The 23,123-nt window shown below is 35.5% G+C and overlaps 1 protein-coding gene across 2 annotated transcripts in view; it reads left to right on the top strand.

Moving 5' to 3' along the window:
* Window positions 1-649: 649 nt before the first annotated feature.
* Window positions 650-23,123, top strand: part of LOC110111917 (protein DETOXIFICATION 46, chloroplastic) — a 132,741-nt gene continuing 110,267 nt past the window's right edge. Inside the window, exons 1-3 of one of the 2 annotated variants that reach the window (XM_028693153.1) lie at window positions 650-940; window positions 1,192-1,286; window positions 5,788-5,896. In XM_028693153.1, the coding sequence (XP_028548986.1) occupies window positions 688-940; window positions 1,192-1,286; window positions 5,788-5,896 (457 nt within the window). In that variant the 5' untranslated portion in view covers window positions 650-687. Of the gene's footprint in view, window positions 1,100-1,191; window positions 1,287-5,787; window positions 5,897-23,123 lie in introns of both variants that reach the window. The other variant, XM_028693152.1, reaches the window with a different exon arrangement.

Here is a 23,123-nt window from a genome sequence, read left to right as displayed (position 1 = left end):
TAAGTTATACGAAATTCATAAGTCCTGCAACTAATTGTAAACTTATGAACAAATTTTTAAATATATAAATATTAATATTTTAAATGTTATTCATGTGAATCCTCTTTTTTGTTTTTTATTTGAGTATCCAACCAAATGTTCTTAGGGGCTGTTTGATTGACTAAAAAGGAGTTGCAATGTAAAAAGAATGCAGTGTAAAATGAATAATTTTAAATTGTTTGGATAAGATTAAAAAAATTTAGATGAATTATTTTTTTAGTTGGTTTGAAGTAAAATGAATATAGTGTAAAGTTTAAAAATGACGAGCTGCGGCAGAGAGTGGTGACAGTGGTGGTGGTCGACGACCGAATTGTTGCGGCGGTCGGAGGATGACGATGGTGGTTGTCCTCGGTGATGGTGGTCTACACCGACGGATGAGATGACCGACGGTGGTGGCCTGAAACTAGTGGAGATGGGCGACGATAGTGGTCGATGACAATAAATAGGGATAAAAAAAACTTACTTACAATTTATAAAATAATTCACACTATATTTATTTTATTTTAATTTAAATTTATTTTCCATCCAACCGAGTATCAAAATTTTAACCCCTAAAGTCGAAATACTTTGCACCACCGCTCAATAATATTTCTTAGACGCACAACTGGTTCACATTTTCTTTATTTTTCCTAAACAAAACCTTTGTTAATGGCACTGCGCCTCTTTACCTCACCCATCCTTCTATCTCCGCATCGTCCCTTCGTCCAGCCTCGGCACACCGCCCATGATGGCGGCGGCGGCCTCTATCTGTCTCTAAGGCGCCGTCCGCCGCCCACGCTCACGGTGCTTCCATTCCCCAGCGCTAGCGGACTAAACGCGGAATGCTCCTCTCAAGATACGGTTGTTTTCGTCTCCGATGTCGATCCTCCTGAAGCTCCCGCCGCCATCGATGCCTTTGAAGGTGAGCTGGACTCAGGTCAGTTGACAATCTTGCAGCAGATGAAGGATATCGTTATGTTTGCAGGCCCCGCCACGGGGCTTTGGATTTCTGGGCCTCTTATGAGCCTCATTGACACCATGGTCATCGGTCAAGGGAGCTCTCTCGAGCTTGCCGCGTTGGGTCCGTGGTTATTCTTTTTATGTCATTGATTTTAGTGGCTCTTGTATTCTTGTATTTCCCTTTGTTCTCGAGCTATTGTTTTGTGGTTTCAGGTCCTGGTACTGTTTTTTTGGACAATCTAAGTTACATATTTATGTTCCTCTCAATATCAACTTCCAACTTGGTGGCTACTTCCCTTGCTAAAAAGGTTTGATTCTTGTTTCTGTTCTCAAATCTCAACTCTACATTGCATGCTGGAAGATTGAAGTTATGATTCCAATGTTTGGTTTATTATTCTTTTGTTTTAGTTAGTGCTTTCATTTCTTTTGGAGTTGGTTGAGGTGCTCATGATATAATCACGCTGCTTTTTTAAGAGTCCTAGTATTATTATTATTATTATTTAAATTCTATTGTGTTGTACAATCTGCTGTCTCTATTTTGTTGGAATTTGCTGCAATTTGTCTGTGCGGCGGAGTACCGGAAGCTATGCCACCCTTCTTGTGATGGAAGCGAACCTTCAACCTTTTTCTCTCTTTTGGAGAAGGCAGAGAACCTCAGTTCCTTTTTCTCCCTCCTTGAGAAGGTAGAGAAGCTCAACGCCTTTTTCGCCCTCCTCGACAAGGCAGAGAACAACAACTCCTTTTTGCCGCTCCTGAACAAGATAGTGAACCTAGAGGACTTGACTTTGAAGCCTCTCTCCCAAGAGAAACTTCAAGGACTCACCAGGCCACAAGAGAAATCAAGGTGCAAGCTAGCTTGAAGCAATTATGTGAACCCCTCACACTACTTCACCATCATGCTCAACCTCACCTTATTCTTCCTCTCTCACCCAAGAGCTCTCAAGAAACCTTCTCTCTTAGAGTTCCTTCAACAACAAACAACTCCTCTCTTCTTCCTAACAGATTATTAAAATATTGCTTAAGTATTGGTCCTAAAAAAATCCTTAAAATTTAAGTTAGCTAACTCTATTCATACAATATGATTTGTATTTGTTAAGTATGATCAGGTCAAGAATTAAACCTGTCCAATATGATGCAAACATTCATTCAGATGAACTATTCAAATTTTGTAAATATCTCGTATAGTGCAACCGTTAAGTCATTCAGTAGATTATTATCTCCTCACTTATTTTTCTAGTCAGATGTTGTTTGATGCCTACCAATGCCTGACATCTATCCGTCATTGTCGTTTTGACACTTCTCTTTTCAATCAATTGATCTCCTCTCTTATGAGAAGAACAACCAAGACCATTGTCGATCATCGTCTAACACTTGCCAAAAATTTGACGTCCTATGTTTTCTTGGTTTCCCTTTCATCCTTCCTATCGCGCTAATTATTAGTCCAACAATGATTCTCACTTTATCTCTAGTTCTGTTACCCATTGACGTTCGACACTTACCTTCCGAGTAGATCAATTTCTCTTATGGTAGAATGATCGAGCTGATCACTGACTGTCACTAGAATTCAACTGTTCCCTGTTGACCCTTGCTAGATAGCTTACATCTGTCAACCACCAATATTTGACGCATGTCCTCTTATCCGACCTCTCTCCCTTCTTATTATGAGAATGACCAATGCTCATTGCCACTCAATATTCTCTAATGATCGATATTTGACGTTCATCTAACATTGATGTTTGATGTCCATTTGCCATTGGTTTGTGGCACCTATCTTCTTGGTTGCTTAGTATGCCCTCTTATTTGGAGAATGACCGAGTAGAATGTTTATCATTGCTTGACTGCTAGCTATTGACATTTGATGCTTTCCTTATTGGTCACCTAGTCTCCTTTCCTGTCAAGATGACGATCGACTATACCTTCAATTGTCGCTCAATCATTAATGGTCCTTGTATACCATCATCCAATGCCAACCAATGTCCTCCTTTTGATGCCTGTCTTCCCAGTTGCTCAATCTTTGACCAAGCTGTTTTCCCATAATCGCCCAATGAAAATTTAGGCATGTTAAGACTCCTACTACCATTATATGAGACATCTTTTTCAGCAGCTGCCTATCATATTTTATTAATCTTTTCTACAATTATGGAGAATGACCCCTTTTTAATTTTTTATTCACATTATTGGAACTATTTCAATTGGGCTTGGTGTCATGGTTTTCCCCCTTTATTGGTTTTTCATGTAAAAGATCTTATTTTCTATTAACTGCTCTCAATTTATTTGTGTGCGAGTGAGATTTTCATTTAACAATAAAACTATAAATTCTCTCGATCATTGCAAATATTTTGGCACACAAAAATATTCATATGTATACCTATAAATAGGCACCATTGTACATTGAATAAATCATCCAATTTTCTTTACTGAACATATGCAAGCTTAAAAATATGCATTATGTGAAATAATAAATGAAAAGACATTAAAATGACTACAACAATTGTATGATTTATAATTTGGAGCTGCTTTTTTTTGTTGCCCTCCCATAGGTCCTCAAGGTAGGCGAGTTTATTATGGTGTTGGTGAGGATCAAACTCAAAAACTTGACAATAACTTCCGAGGTCTTTATCAATTGGAGTGGCTGGCAGCCACTAAATTAACACCATATTTGGGTGTTGATTTGATTGTTCTACATCAATAAATTTGTTATGGAATCTTGGGAGCTATGTAATACAATTGCAAAATACTTTTCCTCATATTAGAGATATTATATGATGCAAAATTTGAAGGAGTTATTGTAGAACATTTTCAAAATATACATCACCATACATTAAAGTTTTAAATCTGTCACATAAATTTAGCGCATTGATTAAACAAAAGAAAAGTGAATTTTTAAGTCTTATGTTATGTTACCATTTGAAGTTCAAGTTGAAATCTGATATTTATCAGAAGAGACAGGCAACCGGATTGGCTAGTGGAAGATTTCTGGAAAGTTTGGCTGAGAGTGTTTGTGAATTGAATGGATCAGGTCTAGGAGACCTAAAACTTAAAATGGAAGGCTGAGTGGCATCTTGCAAATGCTTTTGGGTTACAATAATTGGGTGATAATATTCTTTGGAAGTCTTAGAAGCATTCTAATGGACCTCTCATTTTTTATCAAAAGGCAGGCTATTAATGCAGCAAAGCTCCATTAATGATGATGGTCATATTGGTGGATCTATTTCAATTGGGCTAGCTCTTTTGATTTTTCAAATTCATAGATTTTCACATAAAAAATTTTGTGTTTACTATGAGTTCTCAATTTTGTAATTTTATTTAGTTACTTACATAATGCATTTTTCTTAAACTTGCATATGTTAAAAGAAAAAAAAATGTTTATTCGCAAAAGAGCGATGCCAATTTATAGGCATTCAGGATGAATATTATTGAATGCTAGAATTTTGAGATTGATTTTTTATCTTTTTTTGCTCACTCTAAAGTCCTCAGGAAGTTTATTATGGTGTAGGCAAACAACTCAGGACCTTTATCAATAAATAGGTTCTTGAATCTAGGGAGTTATATAAAACTATCCTAGAATCTTTTCCTTAGTATTAGATATATTATATGATACAATATTTGAAAGAGTTATTGTACAAAATTTTCAAATAATACATCACCAAACATTTAAGATTAAAATCTGTCACATAAATTTAGTGCATTCAAAATAAAAGAAAATTTAAGTCATATGTCATGTAGCAATCCGAAGTTAAAGTCGAAATGGGATCATTTTCAGAAGAGACTGGCAACCTTGAGTGGCTAATCAAAAGAAAGATTTCTGGAAGGACCAGCTGGAAGTATTTGTGAATTTGGACTAAGCAGGACTAGGAAACCCAAAAGTGGTAATGGATGGCTGAGAGACGTATTGCAAATTTTTCTCAATTTCATGTGTTGGGTGGTGTGCTTCTTCGAGAATCTCATAACCATACTGACGAACCTATTATTGAATATTAAAACGTAGGCTATCAATGATGCAAGGTCTGGGCTTTTCATAGTGATTAAGGTACCCATTATCCATTCGAGTGGCTTGTCGAACATTCTTTAGTTCTTTAGCTAGTTGTTTCCTATATCATGATGATGCGCCTGTTTAAGGCATTGCCTCGTTTCAGCCCTAGTGATGGGAGGTTCTTTAAAGCGTTCAATTTCAGAAGTGACACCTTGTATAGAACAATTGGAGGACATAAACTTCTAACATGCAAATCAAATACATGGAAGCCTAAAGACCATTCATCTTGTGTCAATCAAAGAAATCCTCAAATTTAACAAGCCCATCAAGGAAGACAATGGGATCATGGAGATGGCAAATAAAGGGATGTCGTTCTTCATTCACTTAAAACGATCATTATGATCAACTTGATGAGCCCAACCATTTTGATAACGCATGTGGCCATCTGGTTGGAATGGACAATTAATAAAAAATCATCCTGATATTCCTGGTAGTGATAATGGTAACAATGTTTCCTCTGTAGCTATGCATCGTATCTGATGATTTATAAACATTTTATCTTGTTTTACAGATCAGGAAATGAAACTATGACTTTTGTTACATTCATTTGTTATATTTCCTAAAAAAAATGTTAAATGTAGTATGATAACTTTGGTCCTTACTCTCATGAGTATGAGTTCTTTGGTAGTCCTAATTGTAAGTTTCTTTGTAATAAGATGCTCAGAGATATATACGTAGATGTACAATCACATTATTGCTTTGTTTCTCTAACTTCTTGTTATGCCTTTATATGATTCTATCGCAATAGCCATAGACTAATTTAATAAAAAATTCAGGACAATGCTTTGGCGCAAAATCAAATATCTATGCTGCTATTTATTGCATTTACTTCTGGCTTGGGAATGTTTCTATTCACAAAACTTTTTGGTTCGCAGATATTAACAGGTTAGTATTTTTTTAACTTTTTTTTAAAAAATGTCTATTGCTTTATATTCTAGTGGCTTTGATATGAATGTATTGATTTTTTTTTCACTGAAGTTCATAAGTTTTGGTGTGAACTTGTTATTTAAGGCAAATAATAGCTTGTGGTTAGGATGAACAAGAGGGAGAATGAGAGTGACGGTGAATGAAAATGTGAAAACCATCCATTGTGCTAGCAGTAGGAAGGCTTGGGGCAGGAGGGGAGCGGGTGGATGGATGCATTCTATCATTCTTAAATCTTATTTGTGGTTGAGACTTAGTGGGTCCACATTACAAATTTACCTTAAGCTGCTAGCATTTGAAGGCTTAAACAATCATAACAAATAATATGAAGTGTATTATCTCTATGCTTGTGCCTCTTCTTTTTTTTTTAACAGATAGAAATACCAGGGATTGCCTTTTATTCCTGGAACTATATACTTATTGTCAATGATTAAGCAATTCTCGAGCATGTTGAATATGTTATGTTGTTAAGGTGGTCTAGAAAATCCATTTGCCTTATATGCATATGTTCGATCAATGTTTCTATTCAAAAACTATGACAAAATATGAAAGAAAAAAAAATGAAGTGACAAAAATAATTTTTTAAATAAAGGTTTGGACTCTATAGCTTATTTGATTATAGACATCTTACGATATATTAATTGACTATGTTCATATTTCTATACTCTACTAGAAGAATACAATTTGACTCTTCATGATTGATGAGCGTGAAGAGTTCAGGGTTCTTGTTGTATTCAGCAAAAGGGCAATTACATTCAAGGAAAGTATAGCTAAGTTGTTGGCGTTAAAAGCATCATTATGGAGGTGTTAGTGCTCTATCACCTTATGTAAGAGCCCACCTAATCACCTTCTTAATGGGAATTTCGTTTTAAAAATATAGAGATTCAATAGTGCCTTTGCTCAAAATTCAAATTTTAGAGAAATGCCTTTTTAATATAATTTAATTTAGTTAAATCATTTTATTCTCATTTTATCCTTTTATTATGTTGATCATGCATCATATATAATAATGTAAATTATTATGTTTGCTCCCATCTTCTTATTTTATTTCTTTTAAGTTTTAAGATATTATTATTAGTTTTTCTTTTTCATTAAATGGAAGAAAATCACCCTTACTATAGTCTTGTTCATTTGCTTTGGGCATATAGTTTTAATTTTTTTCGTATATACATTTTGTAATAATCTATTTTTATCTTATTTTGTTTATCGAATTTATCATGCGATGCATGACTTCTTAGGGTCTAGGTTTTCTCTAATGTAGAACTATGATGAGATGTATAAAAATATACACATGATAGATCCAAATTTGCTGTCCACTAGGCAAAAAACTTATCTCTTTTGATAAAATTTAGAAAATATATAAAATTTTCTCTAAACGATATTTTAATGACCATAAAAAACTAAAATTATACAAAAAAATGAGATCTAAATGAAAATGCAATTGCAAAATTGTAAAAAAAGTATCAAAGAGCACTTTAAATGCATTGCATGTCATGGCAAATGAACTATAGGGACCAAAACTAAACATAAAATTGCAAAACGGGACAATGGGAAACTTGGGCCTACAAGCATAAACTTGACCTCTTATTTATTTTTCAGAACATTCGAAACTATGAACTACAACTACATATAAAAAATGATCAAAGGAAATAATTTTCTTAAATGCGAGAGCATCACTCCCTATGGGGTATACTTGGACAAAAATATAAAATGCAAGCAAAAAAATGCATTATTTTAAATGCACAATTAGAATCAAGATTGTCAATATTACCAATTAATTTGCAATGTATATATGCAAGCAAATAAAAGATGATCCTTAAAATTCTCAAAATGAAATATTGTATGCATTGTAATGAAATTTGTGTAATTTTAAATTACAAACACATCTCAATACAATTTTCAAGTTGAATTATAATATCTTGAAGAACATGGAAAATCGTCATGCAAATAAATTGAAAGACATGTAAGTGCATCATGCAAATGTGATGGGAATCAGAAAGATTTAAACTCAATGGAGAACACAAAAGAAAGTAGGACACGTCTCAATACAAAACTTAGTAAGCAAATCACCAAATAAATATGAAACAAATTGAAATTGTTTTTTTAGAAGAAAAAAAACTAAAAAGAAAATACCCTCAGAACAACCAACTAGTGGTCACCTCACATGTAACGATAAAATAAGGTAAATAGAATGCTCAATGACATGCACTAGTGGTCCACCACAACAACTTTGATCTAACGTCCGCCACAACTCCTCTGGCAAATACCAACAAAACTAACCAACCAACACCACTCACACTTTTAGAAGAAGAATATAATGGGGTGGAAACTTGTGGAGAGAAAAATTAGATAGAAGACATAGAAGGAGAAATAAGTAGAGAAGAAGTAGCTCTCAAGCTAGAGAAGAAACCCTCAGGTTTTAGAATTCTTTTCACTTTCAAAAACTCCCTACAACAGCCCAAAACACCTCCTTAAATAGGAAAGAAAAGGAGGCCAATAGCCAGCCACAATTGCCCATACAGCCAACCAAAAAAGGGAAGAAAAAAGCTGCCATTAAGGCCTGACTGAAGCCCAAAATCCGAACCACCACAGCCAGAAAATTCAGGAAAGCCAGGGAACAACAACAGGACCCAAACATCCAGGGAATCGGGAAAGCCATGGAACAACAACAAGACCCGAATAGCCAGGCCAAGGAAATCAGAAAGCCACAGAAGCCGAACAACCACAAACCAGACGGCAACCCATCCGCCCCCCATCGAACCCTAATCAGCCCAAACTCAAAGCACCCAAAGAAGCTAGCATACCAAAGGAATAACATGTTCAATGAGCACCTAAACCACACATGTTCATTGGTTGAATTCCATCATCGGGTGAACAAAAATTAAACTAAAAAGTTACAATAACATAAAATAAATGTATCTTAAAACATAAGCATGAAGCATTAAATGCATCAATTCCCCCCAGATGGGAGAATCTCATCTCTTGATGAGAATGCTTCACTAATGCGTTGAGAAATATCAGTATGATGAGATTGAAGTTCCACTACTTCAACCCAAGTACAATCAGTCAACAACGGATGTTCATTATATTTTACCAGGAATTGCCTGTGCACTCCATGCCTGGTCTGAGTAGTCCAAATGTCCAAAACATCTTCAATATGATCATCTTTGGTCTGAACTTGAATGGTAACCAGTAAGGTCTCTAAATCCATAGAATCAGCTGGATTTCCTTCATATAAAGTAAGGTTAGCAACATTAAACTCTAGTTAGGCATTTATTCCCAATTTTTGAAATATCTGAAAAGGCCCAAATTTTTTTCGGCTTAACTTGCCAAAAGTTCCAATAGGAAAGCATTGTCGTCGAAAATAAGCCATAATTAGATCACCCTCTTGAAATTAACACTCTCTCTGATGTTTGTCAGCAACAGTTTTGTATTTAGTATTTACCATTCAGAGTTTTTTTAGGACCTGATGTTGGATCGATTTAATTTGATCAACAATTTCTGTAGCTTCACCACTGATTTTTATTAGGCATGGGCAAACAAGTTTGGTCTAAAATATGAGGAATAGGCTGGCCATAAATGATTTCAAAAGGGGGTTTTCTAGTAGTCGGTTAATATAGTAGTTGTAAGCAAATTTGGTTTGGGGTAAAATCAAATCCCATTGAGAAGGGTTCCCACCAGCAAGATATCTAAGCAAGTTTCCTAAACTTCTGTTGACAACTTCAGTTTGCCTATCTGTTTGTGGGTGATATGCACTACTGAATTGGAGAGAAGTCCTTAATTTTGACCAAAGTGTTCTCCAAAAATGGCTTAAAAATCTAGTATCCCTATCAGAGGTGAAAGTCCTAGGTATGCCATGAAGTATCACAATTTCTTTAAAAAATAAATCCTGCAACATGTGAAGTATCAGAGATTTTTTTACATGGAATGAAATGTGCCATTTTGCTAAATAGATCAACAACAACAAACACAGAGTCAAATTTTCGAGTATTAATAGCAGTCCTAAAATGAAGTCAATGGAGATATCCTCCCAAGGTTTATTCGGAATTAGAAGAGGAGTATATAAACAGTGTTTTGAGTTGTTCCCTTGAAAGATTGACAGATTTTATATTGTTTTACAAATTTGATGATTAGCAGTGAAGGAAGGTTTGTGTATTATAAAAGAATGAAAAGTATTCAAGATATTGAAATTTCATTTGATGAAATATGATAATTATGAAAGATATTAAATTTAATTTTATTTAAAACTCTATGTAGTTTGGCCACAAAGTTAATTTTGTAATATTAATAGTATAATTTAAAGTTGTAAACTAAATAAAGTTCAAGACTCCTTGTTATATTCTTGAATTTGAGAAATTTTTTCGGAATAACATTCTAAACATGTACTTAGAGAATTCATGGGTTAACAATTGTTTATATATTTGAATAAAATAAAGGATTAATTTAGTATGATTTATATTATTGAGTGGAAGTACAAATATTATTATTATAAATAAAACAAGCAAATTATAGTTAAGAGAATGTGTGTTATGTTTTGTATGATTTAAATGAAATTGTAAAGTTAAATACCTAATGGTAGTGAATGTTAAAGCTTAAGTTAGAGATTCTAAAGGTCAACTATAATTTATAAATTAAAAAAAAAAATTGAACATGATTTATATAGTTGAATAAAAAGTAAACTGGTATAAAATAATAAATATTGATAAATAATGATGTATAAATAAACTAATATAATAAAGAAAGGTATATGATTAAAAGATAAATTTTTAGGAATCAATCATTGTGAATGTCTTATCTATAATTATATTTTTTGTTATAAATATTAAACTAAAGAAGGCATAATTCAAGGATTAAGGGACATATTAAGTCTTCTATGGTTAAGGAGGGTAGTTCTATTTCTACGTTATAGTAATGATGCTTGTTTTTCTAAATCTAATGCAATTCTTGTTATGCTGTCTTTTATGCATTTGTTAATGTGATTACTATAAGATAATTATTGTAAATGGTCAAAAAAATGATTTCCTCTTATTTCATGTACATGCTTTCATATTGTTATGGATCTTATGTTAAATTCATCTTTTTTCAATTTCCAAATACAACACTATGCAAAAATATTATTATAAATAAATGAATGATGAAAGAATGCAAAGAGTATGGCATAGAAATGATTGCATGTGTATGTGGACAAATGGAGTTCATTGCCTTATGATACTTGTTGGAGACCCTTGTACTTGTGTGTAAATTGATTTTCAGTTTTTTGGTTTGGAAAAAAGATACTAATATTGATAAATCTTAAAGGGTACAATTAGACTGTGCTCCTTTGACTTTGTATTATAAAATAAGGTAAGATAAGACAATATATGATATGATGATTTTCTATTCATGCTGTTACTATATAGGAGAATATTGCGAACTCTTTTAACATTTTTATCTTTGATAAAATGAAATGGTTTTTAATTCTATATTGATTCACATATGATAATTGATGTATTTATTGCTTGTCAGGCCATTTAAGTCCATGTATATTGGAATTATGATTTACCTATTGAGTTATGTTTACAACTCTGGTTGTTATTTAAAAATATTTACAAAATGATACTAGGAATTGAATTAATAAGAGAAGATAGTTGTGTATCTCTTACTTGAAAGTTGAAACAATAAGTGAAAGGTATTTATGTCATATGGATGTTGTAAAAATAATAGTAGATCTTTTGTTATTTTGTAATAAAATAAATAAATTAATGAAACTTTTGATACGGTGGAAATAGATGTTATAAAAAAGTTTATAAACAAATGTTTTGATATTATTTAATCTTAGTGGAAGTACCTAAATTTTCATTTAGCTATTTTCGCTTTGTGATTCTAAGCATTTGTGATAGTTTTAAATTCTCCCTCTCGTGTTCAATATTTCTCATTGAGTTCTCAATCATCCAACATCTCTTTGGGCAAAAGCACGAGACACCTGCCTTTGAATAGCTTGTAAACACCATACTCGAATCTCACTTCCTCACGTGTCTAGTGCTCTCTATGATTGGTGAAAGGATGGGTGTTGGATCCACATACCTTATCCACCTAAGTAACAGAGGCCTATGAGATGGCCTATATGGAAGATCAACATCTAGTGTTGAATCAAGCTATTATTTATTTTAATTGTCAAATCAAGGAGGTTTCCTACCCTAGATTGTGAGGCCATGCCACTGAAGTCCTTGCAACTTGACTTGAGTTCTTCTTTGGATGGACACCATTGTGGTTTTAAATGCATTCAAAAGCTTCCTTCATTGGGTTTTTTCCGCCTTCTTCCTCAATCACGCCACATACTCTCTGTCATAAACAACCATTTGCCAAAAATTTGCTATCTCTAGGAACACACATGCGTAGTTATGATAATTGTCGGAGACACTTTCACTTGTGCGTAAATTGATTTTTCAGTTTTTAGGTTTGAAAAAAAGATAGTATTATTAATAAATTTTAAATGATACAATTAGATTGTGCTCCTATTATAAAATAAGGTAAGATAAGGCAATATATGATATGATGATTTTCTATTCATGTTGTTACTATATAGGAGAATATTACAAACTCTTTTAACATTTTTATCTTTGAATAAAATGAAATGGTTTTTGATTTTATATTGATTTACATATGATAATTGACGTATTTATTGCTCTCTGGCCATTTAAATCCATGTATTTTGGATATATGATTTACCTATCGAGTTATGTTTAAAACTCCGGCTATTATTTACAAAATATTTACAAAATGATACTAGGAATTGAATTAATGAGAGAAGATAGTTGTGTATCTCTTGAAGCAATAAGTGAAAGGTATTTATTTCATATGGATGTTATACAAATAATAGTAGATATTTTGTTATTTTGTAATAAACTAAATATTATAAATTAATGAAACTTTTGATACAGTGGAAATAGATGTTATAAAAATGTTTATAAACAAATGTTTTGATATTATTTAATCTTTGTGGAAGTACATAAATTTTCATCTATCTATTTTCACTTTGTGATTCTAAGAATTTATGATAGTTTTAACTTCTCCCCAAGGTCTCGTGTTCAATATCTCTCATCAGTTTCTCAATCATCCAACATATCTTTGGGCAAGCACATGACACCTACTTATGAATAGCTTGTAAACACCATCCTCGAATCTTGCTTCCTCATGTGGCTAGTGCTTTCTATGATTGGTAAAAGAATGGGCGTTGGATCCACATACCTTATCCCCCTAAGTAATAGAGGCCTATGAGATGGCCTATATGGAAGATCGACAGCTAGTGTTGAATCAAACTATTATTTATCTCAATTGTAAAATCAAGGAGGTTTCCTACCCTAGATTGTGAGGCCAAGCCACTGAAGTCCTCACCATGATGTCTGTAACTTGACTTGAGTTCTTCTTTGTATGGACATTATCGTGGTTTTAAATGCATTCAAGAGCTTCCTTCATTGCGTTCTTTCCGCCTTCTTCCTCAGTCACGCCACATACTCTCTATCAGACACAACCATTTGCCAAACATTTGCCATCTTTAGGAACACACCGGCACATTTATGATACTTGTTTTGATTTTTAGTTTTTAGGTTTGAAAAAAAGATAGTAATATTAATAAATCTTAAATGGTATAATTAGAATGTGCTCCTGTGACAATTGTATTATAAAATAAGGTAAGATAAGACATTTGGCAATACGATTATTTTCTATTCATGTTGTTACTATATAGGAGAATATTACAAACTCTTTTAACATTTTTATCTTTGAATAAAATGAAATGGTTTTTGATTCTATACTGATTCACATATGATAATTGACGTATTTATTGCCCTCAGGCCATTTAAGTCCATGTATTTTGGAATTATGATTTACCTATCGAGTTATGTTTAAAACTCTGGTTGTTATTTAAAAAATATTTACAAAATGATACTAGGAATTGAATGAATAAGAGAAGATAGTTGTGTATCTCTTACTTGAAACAATAAGTGAAAGTATTTTTGTCATATGGATGTTGTACAAATAATAGTTGATCTTTTGTTATTTGTAATAAAATAAATATTATAAATTAATGAAACTTTTGATACGGTGGAAATTGATGTTATAAAAAAAGTTTATAAACAAATGCTTTGGTATTATTTAACATTAGTGGAAGTACCTAAATTTTCATCTATCTATTTTCGCTTTGTGATTCTAAGTGTTTGTTATAGTTTTAACTTCTTCCCAAGGTCTCATGTTCAATGTTTCTCATCGAGGTCTCAATCATCCAACATCTCGTTGGGCAAGGAAACGACACTTGCCTATGAATAGCTTGTTAACACCATCCTGGAATCTCGCTTCCTCATGTGGCTAGTGCTCTCTATGATTGGTGAAAGGATGGGCGTTGCATCCACATAGCTTATCCCCCTATGTAACAGAGGCCTATGAGATGGCTTGTATGGAAGATCGACATCTAGTGTTGAATCAAACTATTATTTTTCTCAATTGTCAAATCAAGGAGGTTTCCTACCCTAAATTGTGAGGCCATGTCATTGAAGTCCTCACCATGATGTTTGTAACTTAACTTGTGTTCTTCTTTTGATGGTGTACCATCGTGGTTTTAAATGCATTCAAAAGCTTTCTACATTGGGTTCTTTCCACCACCTTCCTCGATCACAACACATATTTTCTGTCATACACAACCATTTGTTATCTCTAGGATCACAGAGCGGAGTTCTCCCAATATAATTGTAACGTTTATATAAGGTGCCAAATATATTTTTATTTCATATCAAAATATAAACAAAACAAAATAAAATAGATTACAATAATAATAAATTATGATATTTTGTTTTCATAATCTATTGGATGTGCATTCCTTGAGTGCGATGCAAGTGCAATAAAAAAACTTGCGGGGTAAAATAGCTTCTTATATCAACGTGAGGTTTGAATATTCTTCACTTTGGTGATTTATTATGTTGAACTTTTTATTCTTAAATGCTTGTTATTGGTAAAGAGTTTTGACCTTGGTTAAATTTGTTAAAACTAGGTTTTCAATCACATTGTAAATATACAATTGTGTGCTAATTTTTTGATTCAAATTTCTCATTGCTGTATTTGATTTTAATCAATTATTGCATTATTGTTTTGGTTCACTTTGCCTTATCTTTATATTTTACCCTAAAGAAAGCAACATATTATGTGTTTAATTATATTTGATTTGCTAGTCCTTATTTATTTTGTATGATCCATACTCATTGCATCAGAAACTCTAAAACCTTGAGTATTTTGTAAAACTAGTGTATTTCTCAATACTATTTATAATAGCTTGAACTCTTTTCCGCGAAAATATTGTTTGCAAGGCTTACTATGCATCATGTTTTGTTCAACTTCCCAAGCGATTGACTCGAAATGGTATCTTCAAATCCGATTGACACTTTATATTTATATTTGAATAATATATTCTTTTTATTACATATTAACAATGTAAATCAAAATTCTCAGAATTATAGTGATGCGGACTTTCGACCATGGATAGTCTATCATAGAAGGGGCCGACAATCAACGGCCACGATCGCACTACTTTATTTTTGAGATATCATTTGTATTAGATTTATTATTATTTGTGTATTTTATTATCATAGTTTTTCCATTTTTACCCTTGACTACTTGAGGGAGTAGTTGTTTGTGACCCTTATGGGCTCTTTTGTCTTTGGGTTTCACTATTGTAACTTGTCTATTTATAACCCCTCCTCTTTGGAGAGAGTAATGATGATTATTATGAAATTTCAGCACTTTTGCTCTTTTGTTAGTTTTGTGAGAACCATGGTGAAATCCCCATGTGAGGGAAACGTATTGCCCATGAGTAACAGGAAATGTCCGGGCTCGTGGGTCTTCTCCTTCCCTTCTCCAATCCGCTGGTCCAAAGCCACCTCCACTCATCCTAACTAACGCCCCCCCAAGCTCCCTCTGTTTCCTCCTAGCTGCCGGCCCAAGGCCACCTCCTGTTCCAAGCCGCCGGCCCTAATGCCACCTCCTCCTCCAAGCCACTGGCCCCAAGGCTACCTCCCCTCCTTCTAGCCACCAGTCCAAGCCCCAAATCCTCCCTAACTGTCGGCTTTAAAACCCTAACCTAGTCGTTGGCCACATTATCCTTTTTTTGCCTCAAAAATTCAAATCCTAAATTGATACTTTCCGTTTATAAATCATCTTAAATTATGAATGCTTTTAATTTCAGATTTCAATTTATTTTGAATTTGAAATTCCTTCCTAGACAAGACGCTTAGGAAAGTTCCCAAAATCACACCAATTTAAATTAATTAGGGATTGACCATAATTTTCCCTTCCCTAATTAAACATCCCAATGTTTGGTAACCCCTTAATTCCCTCCCACATCACCTCCCCACCCCCATATCCGTCAGCCGACCCCTCTTTCTTCCAATTATTTCTTTCCCTTTAATGTTCCCAATCAAATCCTCTCCCATTAGGATGTGTCGGGTTCCCCCTACCTCCTTCCCCTTTCCTTCTGGTTCTTCCCAATTAAATCTCCTAACCAATCTCTCCACTAAAATTTCAGTTTTTGGGAGGATTTAACCACACAAGGTGGCTGTCCAGAAATTTCCATGGTTTAAAATTGCGCATTATGAGGCTCGCCTTTGTGCAATTCCAGTAAAAAATGCCTCTATGCTTTTACCTCATGTTTTTTTTATGAGGCTTGCACCTCAACTTGGTTGAGGGCCGCCTCGCCTCACGCTATATATATATATTAAAACTTACATAAATCTTGAAGTAAATGCCCGACATTGGATTCTATAGGAGAGGAAGAAGGGGAGAGAGCAGTTCATCATAATGATGATTCAAATGAAGAACCCCTTAGTGATGACAGTGCTGATGACTTATGAGTTCTTATGTGATATGTCATTGCTATTTATTTTTGGAAATTGAAATTATATTTTAATGAAAATAATACTGAGATTTGGGAAAGATAGAATTTTGAGTTGAACTATATTTCATGTTGTCTTATTATTGTGATATTTTGATTTCACTTCATATCTTATGCTTTTTTATGTTTTATATTATTCATTCATTAGTATATAAAAGTTTTATCATTTTATGTTTACGCAATCTTTTGATTTTGAGGCTTACGCCTCAAAACGCCTTGAGGCTTACGCCTCGCCTCACGAATGAAAAACGCCTCAATACCCGAATGCGCAATTTTAAACATTGGAAATTTCAACAAGTTCTCCTTGCTGTCTTGCTATCCTAAAGGTTCCCGTTTGCTATCTAGAAGTTCCAGCATCTTGTAATTTGCTACCCCCTTGTGTATGGCTGATCTTGAACACGACCACGACTTTGTTTTCGATGATCAAGTGCTGATTGACATCCTCCGGTCTCCGTTCTTTGACATCAACTTTGAGAATGATCAATCTGTTGAAGACTACATAGAGAGAATTCTCTTCTCCCTCGCCACTATTATCGATCAACAATATTCTCTCATTTAGTGGCGGCTTTCTTCCGAATATTGACAAAGGTGAACTCTCTTCCAAGTCTGATCTCTTCTAAGTTTCCCCTCAATTGTGACGTCATAAAGATTATTTAAGCTTTCTCCGTTTTACTAATCATCAAAGAGTTGAGTGAGGGATTTTACATAGTTACCATTCTGAATGTTAATTTAAGAATTTATGTCGAAAGCCCCACATTACACAAAATATGATTTGATTGGCTATTTTTCTGTTCTAAATCTTTGTTGTGTAATCTATTGCTTGATTTAAATATTTGCTTTATTGATTTTAATCACCATTTAATCAAGGAAGTTGGCTAATTGCTCTAGTTATTTCAAAAGCGTATAATTTCAAAACGGCAAAACATAAACATACGCATTTAATCCTACATCATTTGATATCAAAGCATAGTTGCATTTAGGTGCCTATTAAGATTTCTTTCGTACATGTTTAACATCTAAATCGCATCTTGCATGCATTAAAATTTACTTGCTTGCTATTCTATTATTTTCTTTCACATCTGCATAGTTCTGAGACACCCATAGACATATGATGGATCTATAACAAATTCAGAGAACTTTAGATTTGTTGGTAGGTCAAATGAATATGATCAATCAACAATTTAGAGAAAATCAAGCCGACCTGGCTGAGCTCCGTCGCCAAACGACGGAATGATTTGACATACTAGATCAAGTTTGGTATCACCCTACACCTTATGCACATTCTAGGCCTCCTTCCATATATGGGGATGACACCTTACCGGATGAGGGACACCCTCATGCCCATTATCGAGCTCCCCAATATGATCATGAACTTAATAACGATCCTGATACACCATTGTTGAAAAATATTAAGGTCGATGCTCCAACCTTTGATGGTACTATCGATCCCCAGCTATTTCTGGACTGGATCAAAGGTATGGATAGTTTCTTTAAATCGTATAACATATTTGAGGGTAGAAAGGGTAGGTTTGCTGAAATGAAACACACGTGTAGGGCTAGTCAATATTAAGCCAACCTAGAAAGCCGTAGAGAATCTCGTAATAAGTATCCCATCACTGATTGGCCTTCAATGAAACACGAGCATAAACAAAGTATTTGACTCCCTCGTATTTCCCTAGGCTCCTAGATATGTGGAATAGGTTGACCCAGTGCAATAAACCGGTAAAAGAATACATTGGAGACTTTGACCACTATCTAATTTGTTGCAAGGGGGAGACCTCTACTACCCTTGCTCAAATTTTGTCCATGTTCCGTACCGGGTTGCGCCAGGACCTGTGCAATGAACTATTTGCTCGTAGCGACACTGCTCTTGAAAAAGGGTACAACCTAGCCTTAGACCTGAGGAAACCTGTCCCCAGCACCCTAGTCGACACTAGGATTCTAAACCCTCCTACATACCCTCCAGTTGATCGGCCCCTCACCACTTCACTTCTCGGTCGACTCGAAGTAACACTAACCGACCACCTTCTTGTCCTTCTACGTCCCGTCCTGACTTTAGGGGCAAGCCTCCAACCCTTGATACTCCTAGGTCCCACCCAAGGACCAAGTGTTTTCGATGACAGGGGTATGAGCATATTTCTTTCCAGTGTTCTAGTACTTATAAAGTCACCATTATTGAGAAGATCACTGAAGACGAGCTTGAACCCCGAGGTTGGCCAAATTCACCAAGTTGAAGATGATGGTGAACTCTTTGAGGAGGATGATGACACTGATGTCATTCACTGTATATAGAAGGTCGACACCTCTCCCATCTGCGTTGTGAGATGTGCACTATCACAACCTGTTACCATTGATGATTGTCTTAGGACTTCAATCTTTCACACCCACCAAAATTAAAGATAAAAACTGTAAAGTTATAGTGGATAGTGGCAGTTGTATTAATGCGGTCTCCTCCAAACATGGTGTGTAGACTTAGTTTATGTGCCTTTCCTCACCCTAAACCTTACAAGGTAGCTTGGGTCAATGCCATTGCCTTAGAGGTGAAGGAACGAAGTCTCATATCTATCTCCTTCGCTTACTATAAAGAGAATATGTGGTTTGATGTTCTGGTGATGGATGTTGGACAAATCATCCTAGGGCGTTCCTGACTCTTTGATAATAATGTCCACATCTATGGCGTTCAAACACCTGGGTGTTTGAACATGCAGGCAAAAAGATCAAACTTCTGCCAATGCAACACAGGGTTAAGGACGGCCCTAAACCCAATCCAGTCAAGCCCAAGAAGGGGCTGAACCTTTTGATCACCAAGGTCCTGGATTTTGAAATAGCACTTGGCGCACCCCTGTACGCCTTGTTTGGTCGTGAGACTTCCACTGAGTCTGATGAGCCCGTCCCTCATGAGATCCAACTCATACTGAGTAACTGTACTGATGTGTTCCCTGATGATCTCCCTGATCAACTTCCTCCATTAAGAGACATCCAATATGCTATTGATCTTGTCCCTAGTGCTTCATTTCCTAACCTACCCCACTATCGCATGAACCTCACAGAATATGCTGAGCTTAAAAAGCAAGTGAACGAGTTACTACAATAGGGCTAGATCAAGGAAAGCCTCAGCCCTTGTGTTGTACCAACTCTTCTTACACCGAAGAAGGATGATACTTGGAGAATATGTGTTGATAGCTGTACATTCAACAAAATAACTGTTAAATCTAGTTTCCCTATCCCGAGGTTAGACGATATGCTTGGCATGATGACAGGAGCCACTCTTTTCTCCATGATTGACCTTAAAAGTGGGTACCACTAGATCTGGATTTGACCCGGTGATGAGTGAAAGACTGCCTTTAACACCAATGATGATCTATACGAGTGGATGATCATGCCTTTCAGGTTGAGTAATGCTCCAAGTACTTTTATAGGAGTCATAACCCAAGTGCTGCGTCTTTTCATGAGAAAGTTTGTCGTTTTCTATTTTGATGACATCCTTATCTATAGCCAATCTGTGAGTAAGCACTTAGACCACTTGAGGCAGGTCTTCGAAGTCTTAAGAAAGGAGTAGCTTTATGCTAACCCTAAGAAATGCACTTTTCTTTTTGACCAAGTAGTCTTTCTGGGCTTTATTGTGTCTGCCCAAGGGGTCTCTGTAGACCCCGAGAAGGTGAAAACCATTATGGAATGGTCATTTCCTCAAATCATCCGGGAAGTCCGCAACTTCCACGGTTTAGCCACTTTCTATAGGAGATTAATAAAAAATTTTAGTACCATTGTGTCTCCTATCATTGATTGTTTAAAGAAAGAAGATTTTCATTGGAACCCGATTGCCACCAAAGCCTTTGAGGAAATAAAGAAAAGGATGGTGGAAGCCCCAGTGATGAGACTTCTTGACTTCTCCAAGGTATTCGAAGTTACCTGCGATGCTTCGAGGGTTGGAATTATGGGAGTACTGTTCTAGGAAGGTCACCTTGTTGCCTACTCCAGTGAAAAATTGAACGACATCCGGCAATAGTATTCCATGTACGACAAAGAGTTTTACGCGGTGATCCAATCCCTTTGATATTGGCGACACTACTTGCTCCAGCAAGAGTTCGTCATCTTTTAGGATCACGATGCTCTTTGTTATAACAATTCCCAAAAAAAGATGAATTCACGCCATGGCCGTTAGGTAGAATTCTTATAGGAATACACCTACACCCTTAGGCACAAAGAGGGAGTTGAAAACAAAGCTGCCGATGCCCTCAGTCGTTGTATGATGACTACCACCGAAATGAAGGCAGAAGTCGTTGGGTTTGAACAAATCAAACAAGACTACTTGGAATGCCCCAACTTCAAGGAGATTTACTCCCTTTTGACCACAAGTAACATGCGCCTTATGGACGATTTTCTCCTTGAAGATGGATACCTTTTCAAAGCCCAAAAGCTTTGTGTTCCTAGCACTTCCCTTAGGGAATTCCTCGTTTGGGAGCTTCACGCCGGAGGTCTCGTTGGACACTTCGGTCGTGATAAAACTATTGAGGCTGTAGAGTAACGTTTCTTTTGGCCCAGCCTCAAGAAAGATGTGGGTACAATGGTTATTAGGTGCCACACTTGTCAACTGACCAAATAGTGAAAACAAAACAAAAGTCTTTACACCCCATTACTAGTTCCCAGCTGTCTATGGCAAGATGTCAGCATGGATTTCATTTTAGGTTTGCCCAAAACTTTCCATAGGAATGATGCCATATGTGTTGTAGTTGACTGCTTCTCCAAGATGGCACATTTCCTATCCTGTTCTAAAACATCTGATGCCTCTCATATTGCCAAACTAAACTTTAATGAGGTCGTCAGATTACATTGTTTACCCAAGACCATTGTATCTGATAGGGATGTCAAATTCACTAGTTACTTCTGGAAAACTCTCTAGATGAAAATGCGCACCACACTATAATTCTCTATAGCCTTTCATCCCTTGACTGATGGCTAAACTGAAGTGGTCATAGGAGTTTAGGCAACTTGTTGAGATCCTTAATGGGTGAGCACGTTAAAGATTGGGATTCCAAACTCCCCATGGCTGAATTTGCTTATAACAATTTTGTAAATCGCTCTACTGGTCTGAGTCCTGTTGAAGTGGTATATGAGTACAAGCCTAGACAACCTTTAGATCTCATACCCACGTGTCATAAGTATAGAATTTATGAGTCTGCATCTTCATTTACATCGCATCTGCATGAATTACTTAAAGAAATTATATAACAACGTTAACTGAGCAATACTAATTATAAGTTTCACTCTGATCTTAAACGGAGATTCAAAACATTCAAAGTTGGTGATTCAGTGACGGTCCAAATTCGTCCGGAATAGTTTTCGAAAGGGGCCATTAAGAAATTACATGCCAAAAGTGCTGGACCATTTAAAATAATCAAGAAAATAAATGATAATGCCTACTTGGTGGGTCTGCCTACAGACTTCGATATTAATTGTTCTTTTAACATTGAAGATTTAGTAACCTATGAAGGTCAAGAGTTTAACCCACCTAATCCACTACAAACTGAGTCTTGTGTGACCCCACCTTGTGAGAACCCAAGCCTTTCTCCACTCCCAAATATTTCCAAAATACCTATCGCGAAGACAATTCATATGATTATGAATGATGAAATCATTTCCACAAAAAAGGGTGGATGAATAAGGTATTTGATAAGGTTGAGAGGTAAGCCAGAGTCAGAGGACACTTGGCTAGAGAGCGAGGAGCTACAACGGATTGATCCAGATGCACTAGAGAATTATGAGAGCACCCGTGACGCATACTCGACGGAATCGAGCTCTTTTCCTCCCTCATAGAATGATGAGGACATCCGACTATGGAGAGTCTACCATAGAAGGGGCCGACGATCTACAGCCATGATCACATCACTTTAATTTTGAGATATCATTTGTATTAGGTTTATTATTATTTGTGTATTTGATTTATTATCGTATTTTTTCATTTTTACCCTCACTTGAGGGAGTAGTTGTTTGGGACCCTTAGGGGCACTTTGTCTTTGGGTTTCACTATTGTAATTTGGCTATTTATAATCCGTCCTCTTCTTTAAGAAGGGTAATGATGATTATTATGAAAATTTCAACATTTCTGCTCTTTTGAGAGTTTCTAGAGTTGTGAGAACTGTGATAAAGTCCCTATGTGAGGGGAACGTATTACCCATCAGTTGCAGGATGAGTCCGGGTTCGTGGTTCTCCTCCCCTTCTCCAAACTGCTGGCCCAAAGCCACCTCCCCTCATCCTAACCCGCCCCTGACCGGT

The sequence above is a fragment of the Dendrobium catenatum genome, unplaced genomic scaffold (genome assembly GCF_001605985.2).
Source record: "Dendrobium catenatum unplaced genomic scaffold, ASM160598v2 fragScaff_scaffold_231, whole genome shotgun sequence".
NCBI lineage: Eukaryota > Viridiplantae > Streptophyta > Magnoliopsida > Asparagales > Orchidaceae > Dendrobium > Dendrobium catenatum.
The sequence above is the reverse complement of the archived record's forward strand: the minus strand, read 5'-3'. Positions and strand labels throughout refer to the sequence as shown.